At 43.3% G+C, this 19,081-nt stretch overlaps 1 protein-coding gene across 2 annotated transcripts in view; it reads right to left on the bottom strand.

The window, feature by feature from the left end:
* Window positions 1–17,716, bottom strand: part of smo (smoothened, frizzled class receptor) — a 29,891-nt gene extending 12,175 nt beyond the window's left edge. Inside the window, exons 1-8 of one of the 2 annotated variants that reach the window (XM_033040036.1) lie at window positions 16,603–17,716; window positions 10,589–10,794; window positions 9,393–9,602; window positions 8,034–8,206; window positions 6,505–6,724; window positions 3,825–3,948; window positions 2,465–2,557; window positions 239–347 (exon numbers count right to left, since the gene is read on the bottom strand). In XM_033040036.1, coding sequence (XP_032895927.1) covers window positions 239–347; window positions 2,465–2,557; window positions 3,825–3,948; window positions 6,505–6,724; window positions 8,034–8,206; window positions 9,393–9,602; window positions 10,589–10,794; window positions 16,603–16,852 — 1,385 coding nt within the window. In that variant the 5' untranslated portion in view covers window positions 16,853–17,716. The remainder of the gene's footprint in view (window positions 1–238; window positions 348–2,464; window positions 2,558–3,824; window positions 3,949–6,504; window positions 6,725–8,033; window positions 8,207–9,392; window positions 9,603–10,588; window positions 10,795–16,602) is intronic. The other variant, XM_033040034.1, reaches the window with a different exon arrangement.
* Window positions 17,717–19,081: the final 1,365 nt, after the last annotated feature.

Below are 19,081 nucleotides of genomic sequence, written 5' to 3'. Positions count from 1 at the left end.
ATACTTTACATCGAGTTTTTATTGTGTTTAAGTTTTCATGTACCAAGGGTTTTCCAAAGATGCAGGGAAATAAGTTCAATGTGGCATCCTAATGAGGAGGACTTTAGCACTTTGTTAAATCAAACACATGTTCTAAATTCCCACATCTTATAATTTTACTTTCAGTCCCACAGAATAGGGCCTAAACAGTGGCACCTTATAGGGTAGGAGGTGGACTGAAGGAAGCAGAGTTACTTACAGAACAAAATCACGGAAACTCCTCTCCCAATCAGCCTGGTTAAAGAAGTCATAGAAATGGCAGCCAAATGTGATGAAGACAAAACCAAATGCCAGGAAGCCAAAAATACCTAAAAAATAAAATGCATGTCTTTAGAACACCACAGGTTTACATTAGTACAAACCAAGGATGATTCCAATATAAATGCAGACTTCTGCCCACAATCACTCACAGGCATGTAAACACCACACAAAAAACATGAGGATACATATTAATACTAGACTAAGTGGGACCCGTTGGGTCCCAGCATCACACGGGAGGGCTGGTCACCAACGCAATATTCCACCTCTCCACCAATTCCAATATTGCTCGCCGGAGGGGGGGGGGGGGGGGGGGGGGGGGGGGGGGGCTTTCTGTTGCGCTAGTATGGGTGTTGCGGGCCGAAGGTACTGGTTTCCAGAGGGCTAGTATAGACATTGTGCGCCGAATGGATTCTTGGTGTGTCAGCCAACTGTTGCAATGATTTTAAAAGCCAAGGCAAACAATTGGGGACAACCAAAATACATTTTGTGAACACAAATTTTTTTATAAGGAGAGGCAAACAATTGGGCAGCAGCCACCCGACAACTAAAATTCATTTTGTGAACACAAACTCGTTAAAAAGGCGAGGCAAACAATTGGGCAGCAGCCACCTTACAGCCGTATAGAGGGGACTCACTGTGGAGTAGACGTGCGTTCAGTGTTATTCGCAGCTCAGAGAGCCGTGACCCTCTCGCTTCCTGGGTCTGGCAGAGACTGAGTGAGGGACTACACTTCCAGGTTTAATAGTCCCGCCCGCCCCCCCCCCCCCGCCGCCAGCGGGGGCAGCAGAGAGAATGGGGATTTTGTTTAAAAACATTAATATCTCTCTGATTTTTCATCGATGGGAAAGATCCTCCGGTCCCGGAAGGCAGAGGGGGGCTCTGAGCGAGGTGGCCAAAAATGACGGCCGTGGGTGGCGGCGTTCTCTCGGAAATCACACCACAGCGAGCCAAAAGTGGTCAAGATCAGACTTTTAGTAATATAGATAAGCAGATGTTCCTAATTCCATGGTAATAAGGCTAGAACTATTTCACCTATAGATATAATCATGCTAGGTTTTTCCCATTTATCTGCAATTGTGTAGACTAAGAAACAGAACGTGATGGGGAACTTGAAGATTATGAGGAAGAATTACCTCAAATTGACTTCTCTATAATATTGGAAAATGTGGATGGGGCAATTTGCTTTTCCAAATTATAATTCTTAAATGGAATAAGTGGAGAGTGTGGTACTTGCATAGAAAGGGGTTTCAAAAAGAAAAAGGGTGTTTGCTTTGATTATTCGATTAAACGATCAAACCAACTGCAAAAGTAATTTTGTCAGTCCCACTCCCCAATTCTTCTGCCAAAACCAATATTTATGTTTTTCCTTCAAGGATCCCTTCCAATTCCCCTTCGCAAGGAACAATTGTATCTATGTGCTCAACCCTTTCTGTCATTGAATTTCAGATCATGGGAACTTAATGTGTGAAAAGATCTTTTCCTCACATCACCTGCGGGACATTTGTCAGTCACTGAATTCTATATCCTCTGTTTTTTGTCGCTTCTGCCAATGGGAATAGTTCCCTTTTTCTCTCTGCCTCCAGTTTTACCATGTGGCTGAATTGCATGATCCTTCGCATCCTTCCCACAGTGAAGTGACTAGAATTGGACATATTTTACTAGAGGTGGCCAAATCATTATCTGACAGTTCAACATAATCTCTTTTGCTCTCCAGGCTTCCACATAAAGCCCAGAATTCACAAACTTTCAAATTGCTTTGTGATCTATCCTGCTATCTTCAAAGATGTGTGTACATCTACAGCCATTGCTCCTACACTCCTCTGAGAATTGTACCTTTAATATTCTATTCCCATTCCTTATTCTTCATTCCATAATTGAAGACTTTGTAATTCACTGTGATGAATTTCAGTGTAACACATAACAAATGTTGGCATCATCTACAAATTTTTAAATGGTGCCCTGTATATCCATCAAAGTCATTGATATAACTCAAGAAAAATAGAGATTTAGGTATTAAACCTATGGAATATCAATTCATATCTTTCTTCAGCTCAAATAAACTGTGTGTCACAATCACACACTGGAGAATTGTAGTGTTTCCTTCAATAAGTTTATGTCACAGGAGCAGAACTAGGCCATTGAGTACATGTTAACCAATCCTTACCGAGACGTAGCATTGTTTCGTTAATTTTGCTGGCTGCTTTCTCACTCAAGAGCCCTGGATGTTTGCTCTTAATTGAAAATAGGGTCATGACTCCTGTAACAGAAATTATCAATTTAAAAATACAATAATCTGCAAATACGAGAAACCAAAAATCAAAAGAAAAAGGCGCATCTTCATGCATGGGAGTTTTGGAAATTGGACACACTTCCCAATGACCCCCTCCTGATCATTGAGGAGGAAAATGGGGAGAGGTGAAGGGAGAGGGCACTCGCTTGAAAAATTAAAAAAGTTCTGATGATACCTTTGCATATCAAAAATCTGAAAGATTACAAAATCAAGAAAGATAAATGGAGTTAAGTTCAGCGATTATCTAAATTAGTGATAGAATAGGCTTGAATAGTTTTGCTCAGTCCCTATCTGAAAGGGGAAGAAAATGTCAAAATATACAAGGGATAAAATAATCTTTTAGAATGGGAGAGAAGAGCTCCTTTATAGGACTTTGTCAGCAGGTTTGAAAGGTAACGTCAAGGTAGATAAGGCAAGTAACTACAATGCATTTAGTAGATGAAACACATTGTGACCACAAGACATGATTTATGCAGGGAATTAATGTTTAGGATGAAGGATGGGATACTGATCAAACAGGTTGCTTTGCCTGCATGATGTTGTACTTACATCTTCCTGCGTTGAGCCTTGTAGATGGAGGAAAGGCCTCGTGGTGTTAGAGGGTGAGGCACTCTCTGCAGCATACCCAGCCTCTAACCTATTTTTGTAGCCATTGTATTTATGTGGCAGATCCAATTGTGTCTCAGACCTTCAGGATGCTGATAGTCGTGGATTTGGCAATGGTAATGCCATTGAAATTCAAGGGTAGGTGGTTGGACTCTTCCTTGTTGTAAATGGTTGCTTTTTAATGGCAGGTGTGTTACTTGCCACTAATATATCTCACCCGGTCTTGCTGCATGAGATCTGGCTAAAGAGTTGCGGCCACGTGGGAAATTGCCAGTGTGAAATTGTGTCAAAATACAACTCTGGAAATTTACGGAGGAGTGGGATCTGGTTGAAGATGGAGAGAACGCACTGACTGCTGCTATACTGCATCATCAGTAAACATCGGGGCCAAGGAAAGAGCGTTCACGTCGCGGCCCTGTTTCAACCAATCTTTCCACCACCACGCACAAGAAGCACAAGAAGCGCAAGACAGACACCATTGTGCAGATGCCGAGAAGTGTGTTCAGCTCTGGCTGAACAACTTCTAATCTTGTGTGTGGACTCGATAAGAAGAAGAAGTATAAGGCATCAGGAAAACTTAGAATTGTGTTTTGGATTTTTTTTTATATGGCATAGCCATTCCACATACCTCTTATAAGAAAATAGCCACCAACCAGCAGAACCAATCCAATTGGAGCCAGGACGAATCCTGCTCGGAAGTGATAATCCTTATATCCAACAAAGCAGATCCCGCTTACAGAGTCTCCGTCCACCTATGGAATATGATAATCTTATCACATTGTAATTTAGATACAAATATGTTGGACAGAGAATCAGATCATGTGCAAGTCGGAGGAGGCGCTGTCCTGAACGGCTGCCTGTCCTGCAGCTGTCCGTTTTATTTCCCTTCTTTTTTATTATTTTTAGTACGTTGAGTGTGCTGTCAGGGGGCCTAATCTTTTTATGTGTGGGGGGTGGTGGGGGGGAAGGGGGAAACTGCTTTTCGAGTCCCTACCTGGTCGGAGGGATTACTTTCCTCCGAGCAGCGCCTTCGACCTGTCCTTGCGGCCTACCAGCAGGTCCTGGAGCGACGTTTCCCTGAGGGGACCTGGCCAGAACATCGGCTTTGGCAGCGGTGCAGAACATCGGCTTTGGTGGCGGCGCAGCGCTGGAGCGCTGTCGTGGAGCGGGCGATGCTTTTCCTGGGTCGCCGCGCTGGAACTCCAGTATGCTGGGACCGCCGATGAGAACATCGTGGAGCCGCGGTTCTGTGGAGCGGCCAGCTGCGACGCTGAACGTTACATCCCGGAGCCTGGGATCTCTCGCTGAGATCGCCAGTGTGTGGAGCTCCGTCTGGCGCGGTCTGTTGGCTTGGAAGCCGCGGTCTCCGGTGGGAAGGCGGCCGTTCCTGGCACCCCAAGCCGCTGGGGGTTCTCCCGACGCCGGAGCACCATCACCCGGCGAGAACATCGGGCGCCGTGGCGGCGACTGTGGAGGCCTCATTAGGCCCGACTCTGGGTGGACAAGAGGATGGGGACTGGACTTTGTGCCTTCCCCCACAGTGGTAACCACTGTGGGGGGATGTTTTTGTGTTTTGGTGTTGAACTTCTTTTTGAATGCTATTTTTATTAGTGTGCTGCAAGGACATCTGAATTTCCCCTGAATAAGGGGATTAATAAAGTCTAATCTAATCTAAGTCGAATTGACTGTGACAACCATTAAAGAATAAATACGTACAGAGGGAATTGATCTAAATCATAATTGTAGATCAGGAATCACCAACAACTTTACTGCATCCTCATTCGACCTTATATGTTTTTTATTAATTATCTCTTTACTCCTCAAGTCCAAACAAAGCTTGTTGGGGTGCAGATCCAAGTAAACTTCCAATTTCTAGATCTGATCTATGGTCAAGGACTGGTGCAGAAAATAATCCAAAATTTTAATGAATTTATGGCTTTTATTATTTTAAATTTAGAGTACAGAAGGAGAGAGTTGCATCTGTACAAAACCCTCAACAGACAGCAATAAGTAATTCTGACTAGGATTCAAAAGCATTATGTTGTTCAAGGAGGGAATATAATGTAAATTCACCAAAATGATACCTTTACTCTCGGGTTTCAATCATAAGGATAGATTACTCAAAACTGTATAAAGTCCTGAAATCTAGAAGGTTGAGGAGTGATTTGATTGACATTTTCTAGATGTTATGGGGAACTCAGAGAAAAACTATTTCTGCTGGTTGGGAAGTCCAAAACCAGGGACATGGTCCGAAAAACCTAATGGGCCGGTCCCACTTGGCGATTTTTTAGGCAACTGCCATAGTCGTAGCAGGTCGGCGACAACCTACGCCATCCTGGTGACAACCTATGACAGCACCTACGTCAGGAGAAGTCAAGCTACGCTCATTGGCGTCAAACCCACAGTCACCAAAAAATGTTCAACATGTTGAAAATTTAGCGGCGACCAGAAAGATGCTACGACTTTTTACGCGACTGAGCAGACTACTCCCGGTGACCACCGGCGAACATGTGGCGACAAACTAGTCGCCTGTGGCTGCCTAAATAAATTGCCTAAGTGGGACAGGCCCATTAGAGTTTAATAATAATAATGTCTTTATTTATATAGCACATTTTTAGTCAACTTGCATTGACCCCAAAGTGCTTCACACAATTACTTCCATACAGACAGGCAAGGGTGGGTGAAGTGTCTTGCCCAAGGACACACACAGGCAAAGGTGGGTGAAGTGTCTTGCCCAAGGACACAACGACAGTATGCACTCCAAGCGGGATTCGAACCAGCTACCTTCCGGTTGCCAGCCGAACACTTAGCCCATTGTGCCATCTGTCGTCTTTAAGTTCGAAGGAGTGAAAATGGGACACTCTCTTACACACAGAAAATGATATACATTTTGATATGTCTCTGAGAATGGTAATCAATGCAGTCAATTATTCATTTTAAATCTGAGATTAATATATATTGATAACAAAGATGTGTTCAGGAACATGGGGAAAAGCAGGTACATGGAAGTAAGAAATTAAACATGATCTTATTGAATGGAAGAACAGGTTTGAGGGGCTAAATAAGCAATTCCTGTTACTATGTTTCTATCACAAATTGACACCATTCAACACTTATATCATCATTGAAAATCCCATGTGATTTCCTAATCTTATTTCACCCCACCGCATCTACAATTCTCATCACCAAGCTCCCAAAATAAAACTCAGAATCCTTAATATCATACTTCCGTGATCACAGTTGCTGTCATCCTGCATACCATCAAACCCACTCAATTTCTGGACAACAACATTGGATGTATTGATTACCTGAGCCAGAGCCAAGATGGTGACGGTGAGTATAAACGGGATTGACCAGGTGATGAGGTGGAAGTAGGAGGTCTTGCCAGAGAGAGGCTGATAGGTGGTGCCGAGAGCCTTGAAGGACATGTGCCAGGCGTAGGTAAGCATCACAAACCAGATCACGCCAGACATGAGAGAGTAATAGACGATGACAAAAATGATAACGCAAGACAGTGTTTCATTGGACCTGTAAGAGAAACAGCAGTTACAGCGAGATCTTTCTGTTTGAAGTCGTGATCTGCAGTCTTTTATAGTCATATGAGGGGGCAGACCGAGCCTCGTTTTACCATCTCAACCAAAACAACATTTCACATATCACATAGACATAAGGAACTGCAGATGCTGGTTTTATTAAAAAAAGTCCTGGAGTATCTCAGCGGATCAGGCAGCATCTGTGAGAACATGGATAGACAATCTTTCAGGTCCCGACCCGAAACATCATCTATCCATGTTCTCCAGACCTGCTGCCTGACCCACTGAGTGACTCCAGGACTTTGTGTCTTATTTCAAATAACACAGCAGACTGTCAGCACTGTAATCGATGCGGCAGGCAAATGGGATTAGTATAGATAGGCATGTTGGTTGGCACAGACGCAGTGGGCTGAAGGGCCAGCTTCTAAGTTGTACATTGCCCTGACTCGAAGTGTTTGAATTGAAATATGAACCAATGGTTGAGAATCAAATGTGCTTTTATTTATACTTATTATTTTTTAGATCTGGGTGTTGCTGGCAAAGCGATCTAGCCTGACCAACTTCCTATCAATACTTTCTCAACCCCGGAAATGACTATTTGTGAAATGTCCATGAAAGGGTTAAAAAGTGATTACGTTTCTTTGGTAATATTCAGTGGCCTGAATTATTGATGTGGAGATATGTCGAATTCTACCACACAACATTCATTTTAAAGCAGTTAAATAAATCTGGAATGAGTAAAGCTGCTATTTTTTACTGTGACCATGAAACTCTCACTTTGCAATTACAAACCCTTCTGGCTCCCAAACCATCCCAACAAATCATGCAGCAATTTGCATGTTAAAGATGTGATCGGGATTTCGGATCCTAAAAATAACAGGTGAACGAACGACAGTGACAGAAACAACAAAGCACTACAATTAAACCTTATCATAATACTCAAGAAGGAACTGCAGATGCTAGAAAATCGAAGGTAGACAAAAGTGCTGGAGAAACTCTGCAGGTGCGGCAGCATCTATGGAGCGAAGGAAATAGGCTGAAGTCTGAAGAAGGGTTTCGGCCCGAAACATTGCCTATTTCAATCGCTCCAGAGATGCTGCCGCACCTGCTGAGTTTATCATAATACTCATTCACCCCAATACATATCTAGTGATTCTGCCCCAGCCCGTTTCTGAATTGTGCTACAGATTCTCCATTTTCTGGCAGGAACTCAAAGACAAAATGTTCAGGAGACCACAGAGAGACAAACACTGTCATAAGGCAAACACGACACTTGAGAGTAAACTGATTTCGGGTGAACATACGTTGGCTCTCCAAGTCGCATGGTTCCATCTGCCTTGCACACAATTTCCTTTCTTGCTCCATCCATGAACTGTGCAAGCCAGCCAATACTTCCGATAAAGAAACAAGTATTGATATAGAACAAGATGACAGCAGGATAACGGTTAGAATTCTTCCAGTCAGCAACAAAGGTGGCCTAAAAAACAAGGGGAGAATATTAACAGGCTGGAATGAAGCTCGTATTTTTGAAATAACATGCTGAAATTTACAACTGGCAGCATATTTACTTAATTTATGCTTAACTTATATGTTTTTGAATTACGCACTGCTTTTCAAGAATGTAATTCCCATGTAAAACGCAAGATGCCTGTATTCACAATAAGGATTCACAAAATGGCCATTAACGTGTTAACTAGAATATCTTCCTGAGTTTAATGGGGCAAAATTCCAGCTAACGTCAAGAACAGTAGCATGCTCTCCAACTGCAGCCAGCAAATGCACCCCACTGATCTTCCAAAGGCTCCTTTGTATGTCTGGGCTGTGCATACATCGGGAACACTTGTACATAGATATCTGTAAGCATTTTGTAGGCTGGAATCTATTTGTGGTGTTTCAGGGGATAGGAATTGCAGAGTGTAATGTAATCAGGGGACTATAGGCTGTTTACATATAGATTAATGGATACTCAATGAGTAATTTACAGACTAAAATCTAATCAATAAATTTATATGGTTTTTACATACAAAAATAAACATCTGGGATGAGTTAGAAGTTGAAATCTAACCAAGAGGTACAGGTGACAAAGGAGATGTGTTTTACAATCTGTGTAGACTTTATGGTATTGAACTCAATCCCCTTTCATATAACAGTTTCATTCAGAAATGAACCCACACAGCCCCAGGGTAGTTACTTAATCTCTCTCCTTCACACCACAATGCAACACATAAATCTATCAGAGCAGAGATCTCTAGTATTTCCATCTGGTGGAGCCCTGTAAACCATGGAAGAAATAAAACCTGTCCATCATGAAATGGGGATTCCTCTGGGACCCAAGTGTTTACTTCCTATAATATGCCAACCAGCAAGACGACCAGGATACTGACCAACACCTTGAGGACTTGGGACGAGTTGTGTGCTCTGCCATTCTACACAGTTTACCAGTTAGACGTTACTGGCAAAAGTCAAGAGCCGTGTTTGGTGCAGCAAAGGCACGCACCATGAGAGGAAAGTGTGCAAATGTCCCACTGGGTCAACCCCAACAGGGGAAGGGGGAAGGAAAAACCTTCATATTGATGGCCACTGATGCATCACAGAGGTCCAGCAGTTTGACTACTTAGTTAAAAAGCACTGACCATAAATGACCAAATGAGGGCAGCACTCACCAGTGTGAAGAATGTGCAGAGGATGGTGACAGAACCAAAGATGGCAATGTAGACGTGCATGGCATCATGCTCGCTGTTGGTGAAGAGCGGATTCTGACACTGGATCCCGCAGCCTTCCACATCCTCGTACCAGCTCTTAGGGTTCTCCGTACGCACCAGGGGAGCCTCGCACCGGCCAGAATTGTTAAATTTTATGTTCTGAACTTCATTCTGAAAAGAGACAATTTAAACAAAAAAATTAACTTTGAGACACAAGGAACTGCAGATGCTGGAATCTCGAGCAAAACACAAAGTGCTGGAGTAACTCAGCGGGTCAGGCAGCCTTTGTGGAGGAAATTGATACGTGACATTTCGGATCGGAATCATTCTTCAGACCGATTGTTGTAAAGGGGAAAAAATGGAAAAGAGGTGGAAATACATTTTATTTTATTTTATGTCATTGTGTACTTTCCTCCAGTCCAACACTTGGGTCCCCAGAGGAATCCCTACTTTGCAACTGAGGATAAGATGGCAGGATAGCAACCTGTTCCCAAGAGCTGTTGTCTTCTCTGCAATATTCCTAGGTGCGCAGGAGAAAGTTTGATCATTCTCACCCTCGCACCTCACATGTGGATGGGGTACTAGTGGGATGGTGTGGCATATTGATTGATCCCTGGGATGGCGGGACTCATATGAGGAAAGATTGAAAAGACTAGGCTTGTATTCACTGGAGTTTAGACGGATGGGGGGTGACCTTATAGAAACATACAAAATTTATAAAAGGACTGGACAAGCTAGATGCAGGAAAAAATTTCCCAATGTTGGGCGCGTCCAGAACCAGGGGCAAGTCTTAGAATAAAGGGGAGGTCATTTAAGACTGAGGTGAGAAAAAAGTTTTCACCCAGAGAGTTGTGAATTTATGGAATTCCCTGCCACAGAGGGCAGTGGAGGCCAAATCACTAGATGGATTTAAGAGAGAGTTAGATAGAGCTCTAGGGGCTAGTGGAGTCAAGGGATATGGGGAGAAGGCAGGCACAGGTTATTGATAGGGAACAATCAGCCATGATCACAATGAATGGTGGTGATGGCTCAAAGGGCCGAATGGCCTCCTCCTGCACCTATTTTCGATGTTTCTATATCAGCAGGGGCATCATTGGGTTCAAGAGTTAAGTCAACAACTGCATACAGGATTGTTTTGCCGACTCCCAGTCATTTACCTGGCATCCTTCAGGAAAACGGTCAGTGGAACACTTCAGAAAGTCAGGCCAGCCTCTCTCCCGCTCCACAATGGTGCAGGGGCCTCTGGTGATCTGGCACATGACCTGGCCGGGCAGTTCCACTCTGCCATGTTCACATTTTGGCATGTAAACGGCGCACAGGAATTGCTGAATCACAGTCCAACAGCCTGGAGCATTACGTAGCCCTGGAAAAGATGAACGACTCGTTAAAACGTTTAGCTTCAAGTATGTTCTTCAATTCCAATTCTAGAGCACAGGAACTAGAGAAATATCCAGCTTCCATACTGTTTATGGAATTTGGAAGAGAGGTTTCCAGACTAACTCATCCCCATACCCTGCTTATTTTCTCCTTGAAGCTCAGCAATATGGCATGTTCATTGCAATTTTCCCTCTTTAACCTCTAACTGCTGCCTTTCAAAACAATGTAACAGTTCTTATGTCATTGGAGCAGAATAAGGCCATTCGGCCCATCGAGTCTACTCCGCCATTCAATCAAGGCCGATCTATCTTTCCCTCTCAATCCCATTCTCCTGCCTTCTCCCTGAAAGAGTGGAGAAATAACAGATAATGTTTGATCCGAGCAAATGTGAGTTATTACTCTTTGGTAGGTCAAATGTAAGGGGGAATTATGCATTGAAGGCAAGTCCCATAACGGCAATGATATACAGTGGGATCTTGAGGTCCAAGTCCTTAGCTTCCTGAAAGTGGCAACACAAGTTGATAAAGTTGTAAAGAAGGTGTATGTTATGCTTGTCTTCATTGGTCGGGGCACTATGAGAGTCAGGAAGTCATATTGCAGCAAAATGGGACTTTGGTATGGCCGTATTTCCTTATAATTTTTAATTATTAAGATTAATCCCCATTATGAAACTTTTTACTTAAGACTCATGAAGCAACCTATGGAACGTTTCAGGAAATGAAAGTTTTCCCTCACAGACATTACCAGAAATCGGTGAATATAACCTCTCTAGATTTAGGATACATTACATTGAGATTAGAAATGACACATGGGTTCAAACTCCATTGTTTAAGAAGGGAGAGAGGGAGGGGTAAACCAGAAAGCTTTCTAGCCTGAAGATAGACATAAAATGTTGGATAACACAGCGGGACAGGCAACATCTCTGGAGAGAAGGTATGGGTCTGTTTCAGACCTTTTCTGAAGAAGGATCTCGACCCGAAACATCACCCATTCCTTCTCTTCAGAGATGTTGCCTGTCCCGCTGAGTTACTCCAGCATTTGTGTCTATCTTCGGTGTAAACCCGCATCTGCAGTTCCTTCCTACACAAGCTTTCTAACCCATCAGTTAATCGCTTTCAAAACAATATGACGAATCATAAGAGCAAAGGGAATAGAAAGCTGTGTCGAAAGGCTGAGATGAAACAAGAATGCGCAGAGGTCTGTGGGAGCACAGGAGATTGGGTATAATTGACCTGTATATGTGCTACACACTCTGCACAATTCACACTTGGGGCACCGACTGGAATAAGAACATGGGAAATAGAATAACCATTCAGCTCCTCGTGCCTGTTATGCCATTCCATTACTTCATGGTTGTTCATCTCCCCCAGTTCTGCTTTCCTGCACTAACTCCAATATCCCTGTGTCTGGAAAGAGGAAAGATAGACCCACTGTGGAGGTTATATCCTACACACTAGGGATAATTCACAGTGTGTAGGGTAGAACTACTGCAGTGGTTCTGTCTTTCCTCCCACATAGTATCTGGGTAATAGCTGGTCAACATGGGCCTGGTGTTTGCATGCTGCATCTTTAAACTAATCTAAAATTGTTCAGAAACATAATTTGCTCCATGCATGTAGTGGTAATTCCGTGAAACAACGAACTTGGTCTACAACAGATTTGGTAGACAAAAATACTGGAGAAACTCAGCGGGTGCAGCAGCATCTATGGAGCGAAGGAAAGAAGCAACATTTCGGGCCAAAACCCTTCTTCAGACCCTACAACAGATTTAGTCCGCTATAACCAAAATCCATTATTAAGAGGTCCATTAAAATTAGGGTTCACTGTATAAGCAATTTCAAGATGCCTCCAACACAGGCAATCATTCGAGACTTTGATTTACACATAGACTAATCTGCCTGGACGTGATCCGTACCCCTTCATACCCTGCATACCCATGTGCCTATCCAAATGCCTCTCAAACACCACTATCAGATCTGCCTCCACATCAGCCTTGGCAACGCATTCCAGGCACTCACCGTTCTGTGTAAAATAACATTCCCCACACATCTTCTTTACTTTTCCCCTGTAACTTTAATGCTATGTCCCCTAGTATTTGATATTTCCACCCTGGGGAAAAAGATTCTGACTCTTTCTATGACTCACATCATTTTATATACTTCAATCAGGTCTCCCCTCAATCTCTGGCATCCCGAGTAAACAATCCAAGTCTGTCCAACCTCTCCTTGTTGCTAATACCCTCTAATCCAGACCTACTCGTCACTCATTCAACAGCCTCCACATCCTTCCTGTACTGGGGCGAACTACACACAATACTCCAAATGCGACCTAACCAAAGTCCTTTAAAACTGCGACATGACTTCCTGACTCTTACACTTGACCAATGATGGCAAGCATACCACATGCCTCTATTTTACCACTTTATCTACTTTTCTCGTCACTTTCAGGCCATTATGGACTTGGAACTCGAGATCCCTCTGTATGAGAATGCTGTTGAGCGTCTTGCAAATTTACTGACATTGTCATCTAAATTGTTAATCTATGTAACAAACTGCAATGGATTCAGCACGGAACCTGCAGCACTGCACTGGTCAATCAGCAAAACAACCCTCCACACTACCCTTTAAACCCTTCAAGACAATTTGGAATCCAATTGGCAAGCCCACCTAGGATTCCATGCACTCTAACCTTCCAGACTAGCCTACCATTTGGACCTTGTTAATAGGCTTTGCTAAATTAAATCGAGGCAATGTTCACTCCCTTGCTCTGACAATCCTCTTGGTGACCTGTCTGAAAAACTCTGATTTGTTCCACATGATTTCCCACACACAAAGCCATGCTGACGAGAAAACTCTATCCATCAATGCTGTGAAGGGTCTTGCCATTAACTGTATACTTTCCTCTTGTATTCGACCTGTACAGTGCAACATCCCATATTTGCTTGAATTAAATTCCACCTGCCATGTCTCAGCCCATATCTGTAATTTCATTAGCTATTAAGTATTTTATGAAGTACTTAAATATATGCATGAAAAAAATATTTCTATCCTTGGTTTGCTCATTTTCCTTATTGACATGCTTCTCCTCACCAAAATCATCAAAAACTTGCAATTACAATCTACCTGTACCAAGACCTACAGTGCCCTCCATAATGTTTGGGACAAAGGCACCTATTTGCCTCTGTACTCCACAATTGAGATTTGTAATATAAAAAATCACATGTGGTTAAAGTGCACATTATCAGATTTTAATAAAGGCCATTTTTATACATTTTGGTTTCACCATGTAGAAATTACAGCTGTGTTTATACATAGTCCCCCCATTTCAGGGCACCATAATGTTTAGGACACATGGCTTCATAAGTGTTTGTAATTGCTCAGATGGGTTTAATTGCCCCCTTCATGCAGGTGCAAGAGAGCTCTCAGCACCTAGTCTTTCCTCCAGTCTTTCCATCATCTTTAGAAACTTTTATTGCTGTTTATCACCACGAGGACCAAAGTTGTGCCAATGAAAGTCAAAGAAGCCATTATGAGACTGAGAAACAAGAATAAAACTGTTTGAGACATCAGCCAAACCTTAGGCTTACCAAAATCAACTGTTTGGAACATCATTAAGAAGGAAGAGAGCACTGGTGAGCTTTCTAATCGCAAAGGGACTGGCAGGTCAAGGAAGACCTCCACAGCCGATGACAGAAGAATTATCTCTATAATAAAGAAAAATCCCCAAACACCTGTCCGACAGATCAGAAACACTCTTCAGGAGTCGAATGTGGATTTATCAATGACCACTGTCTGCAGAAGACTTCATGAACAGAAATACAGAGGCTACACTGCAAGATGCAAACCACTGGTAAGCTGCAAAAATAGGATGGCCAGGTTACAGTCAAGTCAATCATATGATCTGAACCCAATTAAGCATGTCTTTTATGTGCTGAAGAGAAAACTGAAGGGGACTAGCCCCCAAAATAAGCATAAGCTATAAATGGCTGCAATACAGGCCTGGCAGAACATCACCAGAGAAGACACCCAGCAACTGGTGATGTCCATGAATCGCAGACTTCAAGCAGTCATTGCATGCAAAGGATATGCAACAAAATATTAAACATGACTACTTTCATTTACATGATATTGCTGTGTCCCAAAGTATGGTGCCCTGAAATGGGGGGACTGTGTATAAACACTGTTGTAATTTCTACATGGTGAAACCAAAATGTATAAAAATGGCTATCAAAATCTGACAATGTGCACTTTAACCACGTGTGATTTTTTCTATTATAAACCTCAAATTGTAGAGAACATAGGCAAATAAATAAACGATGGGTCTTTGTCCCAAACATTATGGAGGCCACTGTAGCTCTTCACGATCTCACACTATTCATTCACTTATTCTGCAATATTAAGACACTGCTTATACTGCTTATACTGAATAAACTGCAATTTTCCTCACTAATTGTGAAAATCCCAACTGTTGGACTGCTCAATTCTCCATACTCTTGTCAGTGCATTCATCACCCTCCCGAACTTCTGACTCAAGCGAAAGCAAATGGCTACATTACTCTAATGGCTACAATCTACGTCACACCAAATCCCATTCACAAAACTCCAATGGTTACACCCTAAAGCACACCACATCCCATTCATAACACTTCAATACACCCTAAGTCACACCAAATCTCATTCATCAAGCAGTCATCTACTTGCAGGCCAACAATGAACCACTATTAAAATTACTTTTAAAAATTTTCCCCATTATGTTTGCAACTTCCTTAAGCACCCATCCTTCTGAAAGCTGTGACTGTCTATGATGGGCTTATCTGCATCCCCTGTTACTTTGCCCCATCACTGGTGTACTTCGTGTTCCATGATTCCTTTGTTTAACATCTTTCTCCTTTAAAGCTCATCCTGACTATCCAACATTTTTGCTCAATCTTGACTTCTCTGCCTTACTGTTTTTTTTTGTCCAGTTGCAGTCCTGCAGAGCATCAAAATATTAATGACATTTGAATGAATTATATCACCTGAACTAAGATGTCTGAACTGCAACTTCCATCTATACCCACAGTCTTACAATTTTATTTCCTTGCATGGAATTTGAGGATTGCTAGCAATATCAATTGCCCTTAAGGAACTGAAGATGAGCCATCACCTTGAACAACCACGGTCGAGGAACTCCTACAGGGACAAGAGATCTTGCCACAATTGAGGGTCACCAGGCATTTCAAAGATGAGTTCAGACTCAATTACTTGGCAGTGCTCTGGCATCATGTTTCGGCTAGATCAGATAAGGATGGCAAATTTCCTTCATTGGTGGATAAGTGCGAGGAAAAAATATTTTTTAACCAACTTGGTAGCTTAATTAATTGTTGCCTTTTATTCGAGAGATCTTAAAATAAAATATCTAAATCTGAACTGAGCATTCACAGCCTTCTGGAGTGAAGAATACCAGTTTCACATCTCTTACTGAAGATATTTTTCATCTTAGTCCTCTCTGGCAGAGCCTTTAACTGGAATTTATTTTCAATCATAAACCCGGTCACCTTAGTATTGACCCCAAGTTTGTTTCACACTGACCAAGAAGTGTAAGTTCTGTGAAACTAAAAGCCACTTGGTCTTTTCCCTGAGGAAGCCATCTTTCAGGCTGTGAGGAAAATCAATCTGTTTTGTTTTTCTCTGATAGCATCTTGAACTTAAAATGGTGCGAAATACGACAGGGATGGATTGGAGCTTACAAGATTTTCTATTCTTATTTATCATGAAAAGTCGAGCTTGTTTATTTTTCGATATGAATGCAGTACCTGACCACAGGACCAGCTTGTTGTGTGCCTCCTCTTGAGTTGTGGAGTCCTCGGCCAGGGCGAGCGAGGTATGTGTGTAGGGCAGCGCCGAGCCCAGGCATGTGCTGTACCTCAGCGGCTCGCAGTCCGACACCTTCTTACAGCGGTCGTGAGCAGACGTGTGGTTGGTGCCGCTCTGCCCCGGGAAAGTGGAGAGGAGAAGCAGGCAGGCTGCAGTCGCCTTAACAAAAGACTCCCACCCGGTAGACATCTTGGAGTTGCAGTCACAAAGTTAAAGAAATCCCTTCTGCGCTCGCCTCTCCGCACCATGGGTCGGCTCTCCTTTCCACCGAGAAACAAAGTTGGTGAAACTTCATCCAACTGGTTGCTGGCCCCTTCGCCCGCGTCTCCTTGCCCCAGATGTGACCGCTTCCCAACTTTCAGCAAATTCCATCGCGTCAGTTTCCATTGCTCGTAGCCTGGGGTTTCACCATTCCTCCTCCCCCCTCCCCCCCTCTCTCCAAACTCAGCGAGAGGGGACTCTTTACCTTAAATGCCGTCACATTTAACAAAAAGAAACACAAAAAAACACACAAAAAACGCCAATGAGTCGATTTAAAACAACGATGAATGTGATCTCGTTCAGTTCGCCCCTCGACTCCCACGTTATGAAGTGACAGAGAAACAAAAATGTAATTTGATCGCCGGCGGTATTCTCCTTCTCTCCTCCCTTCCTTCTAACTTCTTCCAGTGATCGGTTAAGTCCCGGGTCTTCAGTCCATAAGAAGGAGAACTTGCACACACGTCCGGTGAAGAAAAATACTTTGTTTGCCCTCTGGCTCCTCACCAGCTGGCTTTATTCAAGGTGGGGAGTGGGAGGCACATGGCGAAACGAAGCCAACCCCACCCCCTGGCCAACTCGCACTCAGAACAGCGCTGGCGAGAGCTTCAGAGCAACGAGAGCCCCCTTCACAGGCCTCCGTCCACCTTCCCCTACAGTTAAACAGAGAACATCCCCCACTACATGCAAACAAAAAGCTCTTGTGGGACAGCAAGTTCACACGCAGCCGCTGCAAACACGGGCGCTGGAAAACTTCAGGCAGGCACTTGTAGTTTCTGAACATCTAGCCCTGGGTCAGCTGGAGACCCCCGACCCACTCACTCACTTCATGGAAACACGGGGGCCTCCGAGTGACCCCGGCTAATTTAAACGTAAACTTTACTGAGATGCTGCAAGAAGCCTTAACCAAAATTAAACCCAGGCTTCCTCCACCACCCACTCCACTCTTTATTCTTGCAGAGGTTTACTAGGCTGTGGTTTAAATGGCCTGCAGCCTCCCACTGGACTTGTCTAATCTACCTGGCAAATGGGTACCCGTTTAACCTGGCAACACAGTGGTACCTGGCACAACCGATATAACTGCTGCCTCAGAGCGCCAGGTTGTATCCTGACCTCAGGTGTTGTCTGTGTGTAGTTTGCATGTTCTCCCTGTGACCACATGGGTTTCCTCCATGTTTTCCTGTTTCCTACCACATCCCAAAGACGTGTGGGTTTGTAGGTTAACTGGCCTCTGTAACATGTCCCCCATGAGCAGGGAGTGGATGCGAAAGGGGGATGACATAGAGCTAGTGTGAACGGGCGATCGATGGTCGGCCTGGACTCCATGGACCAAAGGACCTGCTTTCATGAATATAGAGTGAAGAAGGGTCTCGACCCAAAACGTCGCCTATTTCCTTTGCTCCTTAGATGCTGCCTCACCCGCTGAGTTTCTCCAGCGTTTTTGTCTATCTTCGATTTTCCAGCATCTGCAGTTCCTTCTTTAAAAAAAATCTCTGTAATGGTTTTGCCCATTGAATGAAGTGCACAAAATAAATCTAGTTTCTCCTCCCCCAATCAAGTGTGCTTACACCAGAGTCCAATATGTACAAAAATGTTTAAAAAAACTAATGGCGCTTGAACTATTCAACAGAATTATCATTAGGACAATGCATTGTCCCATTGTGGTCCCCCTTAATACTATATCCCGTGGTGGGTCATCCCTAAGTACAATGATCCTCAACATCTCCTTCTCCTACTATGCCCTTTTCTACAATATTCCTTAATACTCTTCAGTACAGAGACGTGAATAAGGTATTTCTCTCTAGAGTACCTATCGGTATTAGACTCTCAATATAGAATGCTTCAATGTATATATTGTTGATGTCCTTTTTATAGTGCTGTACCTCAATACTATTTTTCTCAATACAGTATCTTCCAATATGCACATTAATGCTCCAGGAAATAGGTCAGTGGTGGAGAAAGTCAACAATCAAGTTCCTGGGTGCTCATATCTCCAATTATGTCCTGAACCCAACATGTGCAATCATAAAGCAAGCCCAACAACCCTTTTACTTCCTTAGAAGATTGATGGGATTGAGTATGTTGATGAATACCCGGGTATCCTGGACCATTGGAGGGAGTGTTAGCATTACAAATGGATAGAGTCCATTATTTCCATGA

The sequence above is a fragment of the Amblyraja radiata genome, chromosome 21 (genome assembly GCF_010909765.2).
Source record: "Amblyraja radiata isolate CabotCenter1 chromosome 21, sAmbRad1.1.pri, whole genome shotgun sequence".
In the NCBI taxonomy this organism is placed as follows: domain Eukaryota; kingdom Metazoa; phylum Chordata; class Chondrichthyes; order Rajiformes; family Rajidae; genus Amblyraja; species Amblyraja radiata.
Note: the sequence above shows the minus strand (reverse complement) of the source record. Positions and strands in the feature narration are given on the sequence as shown.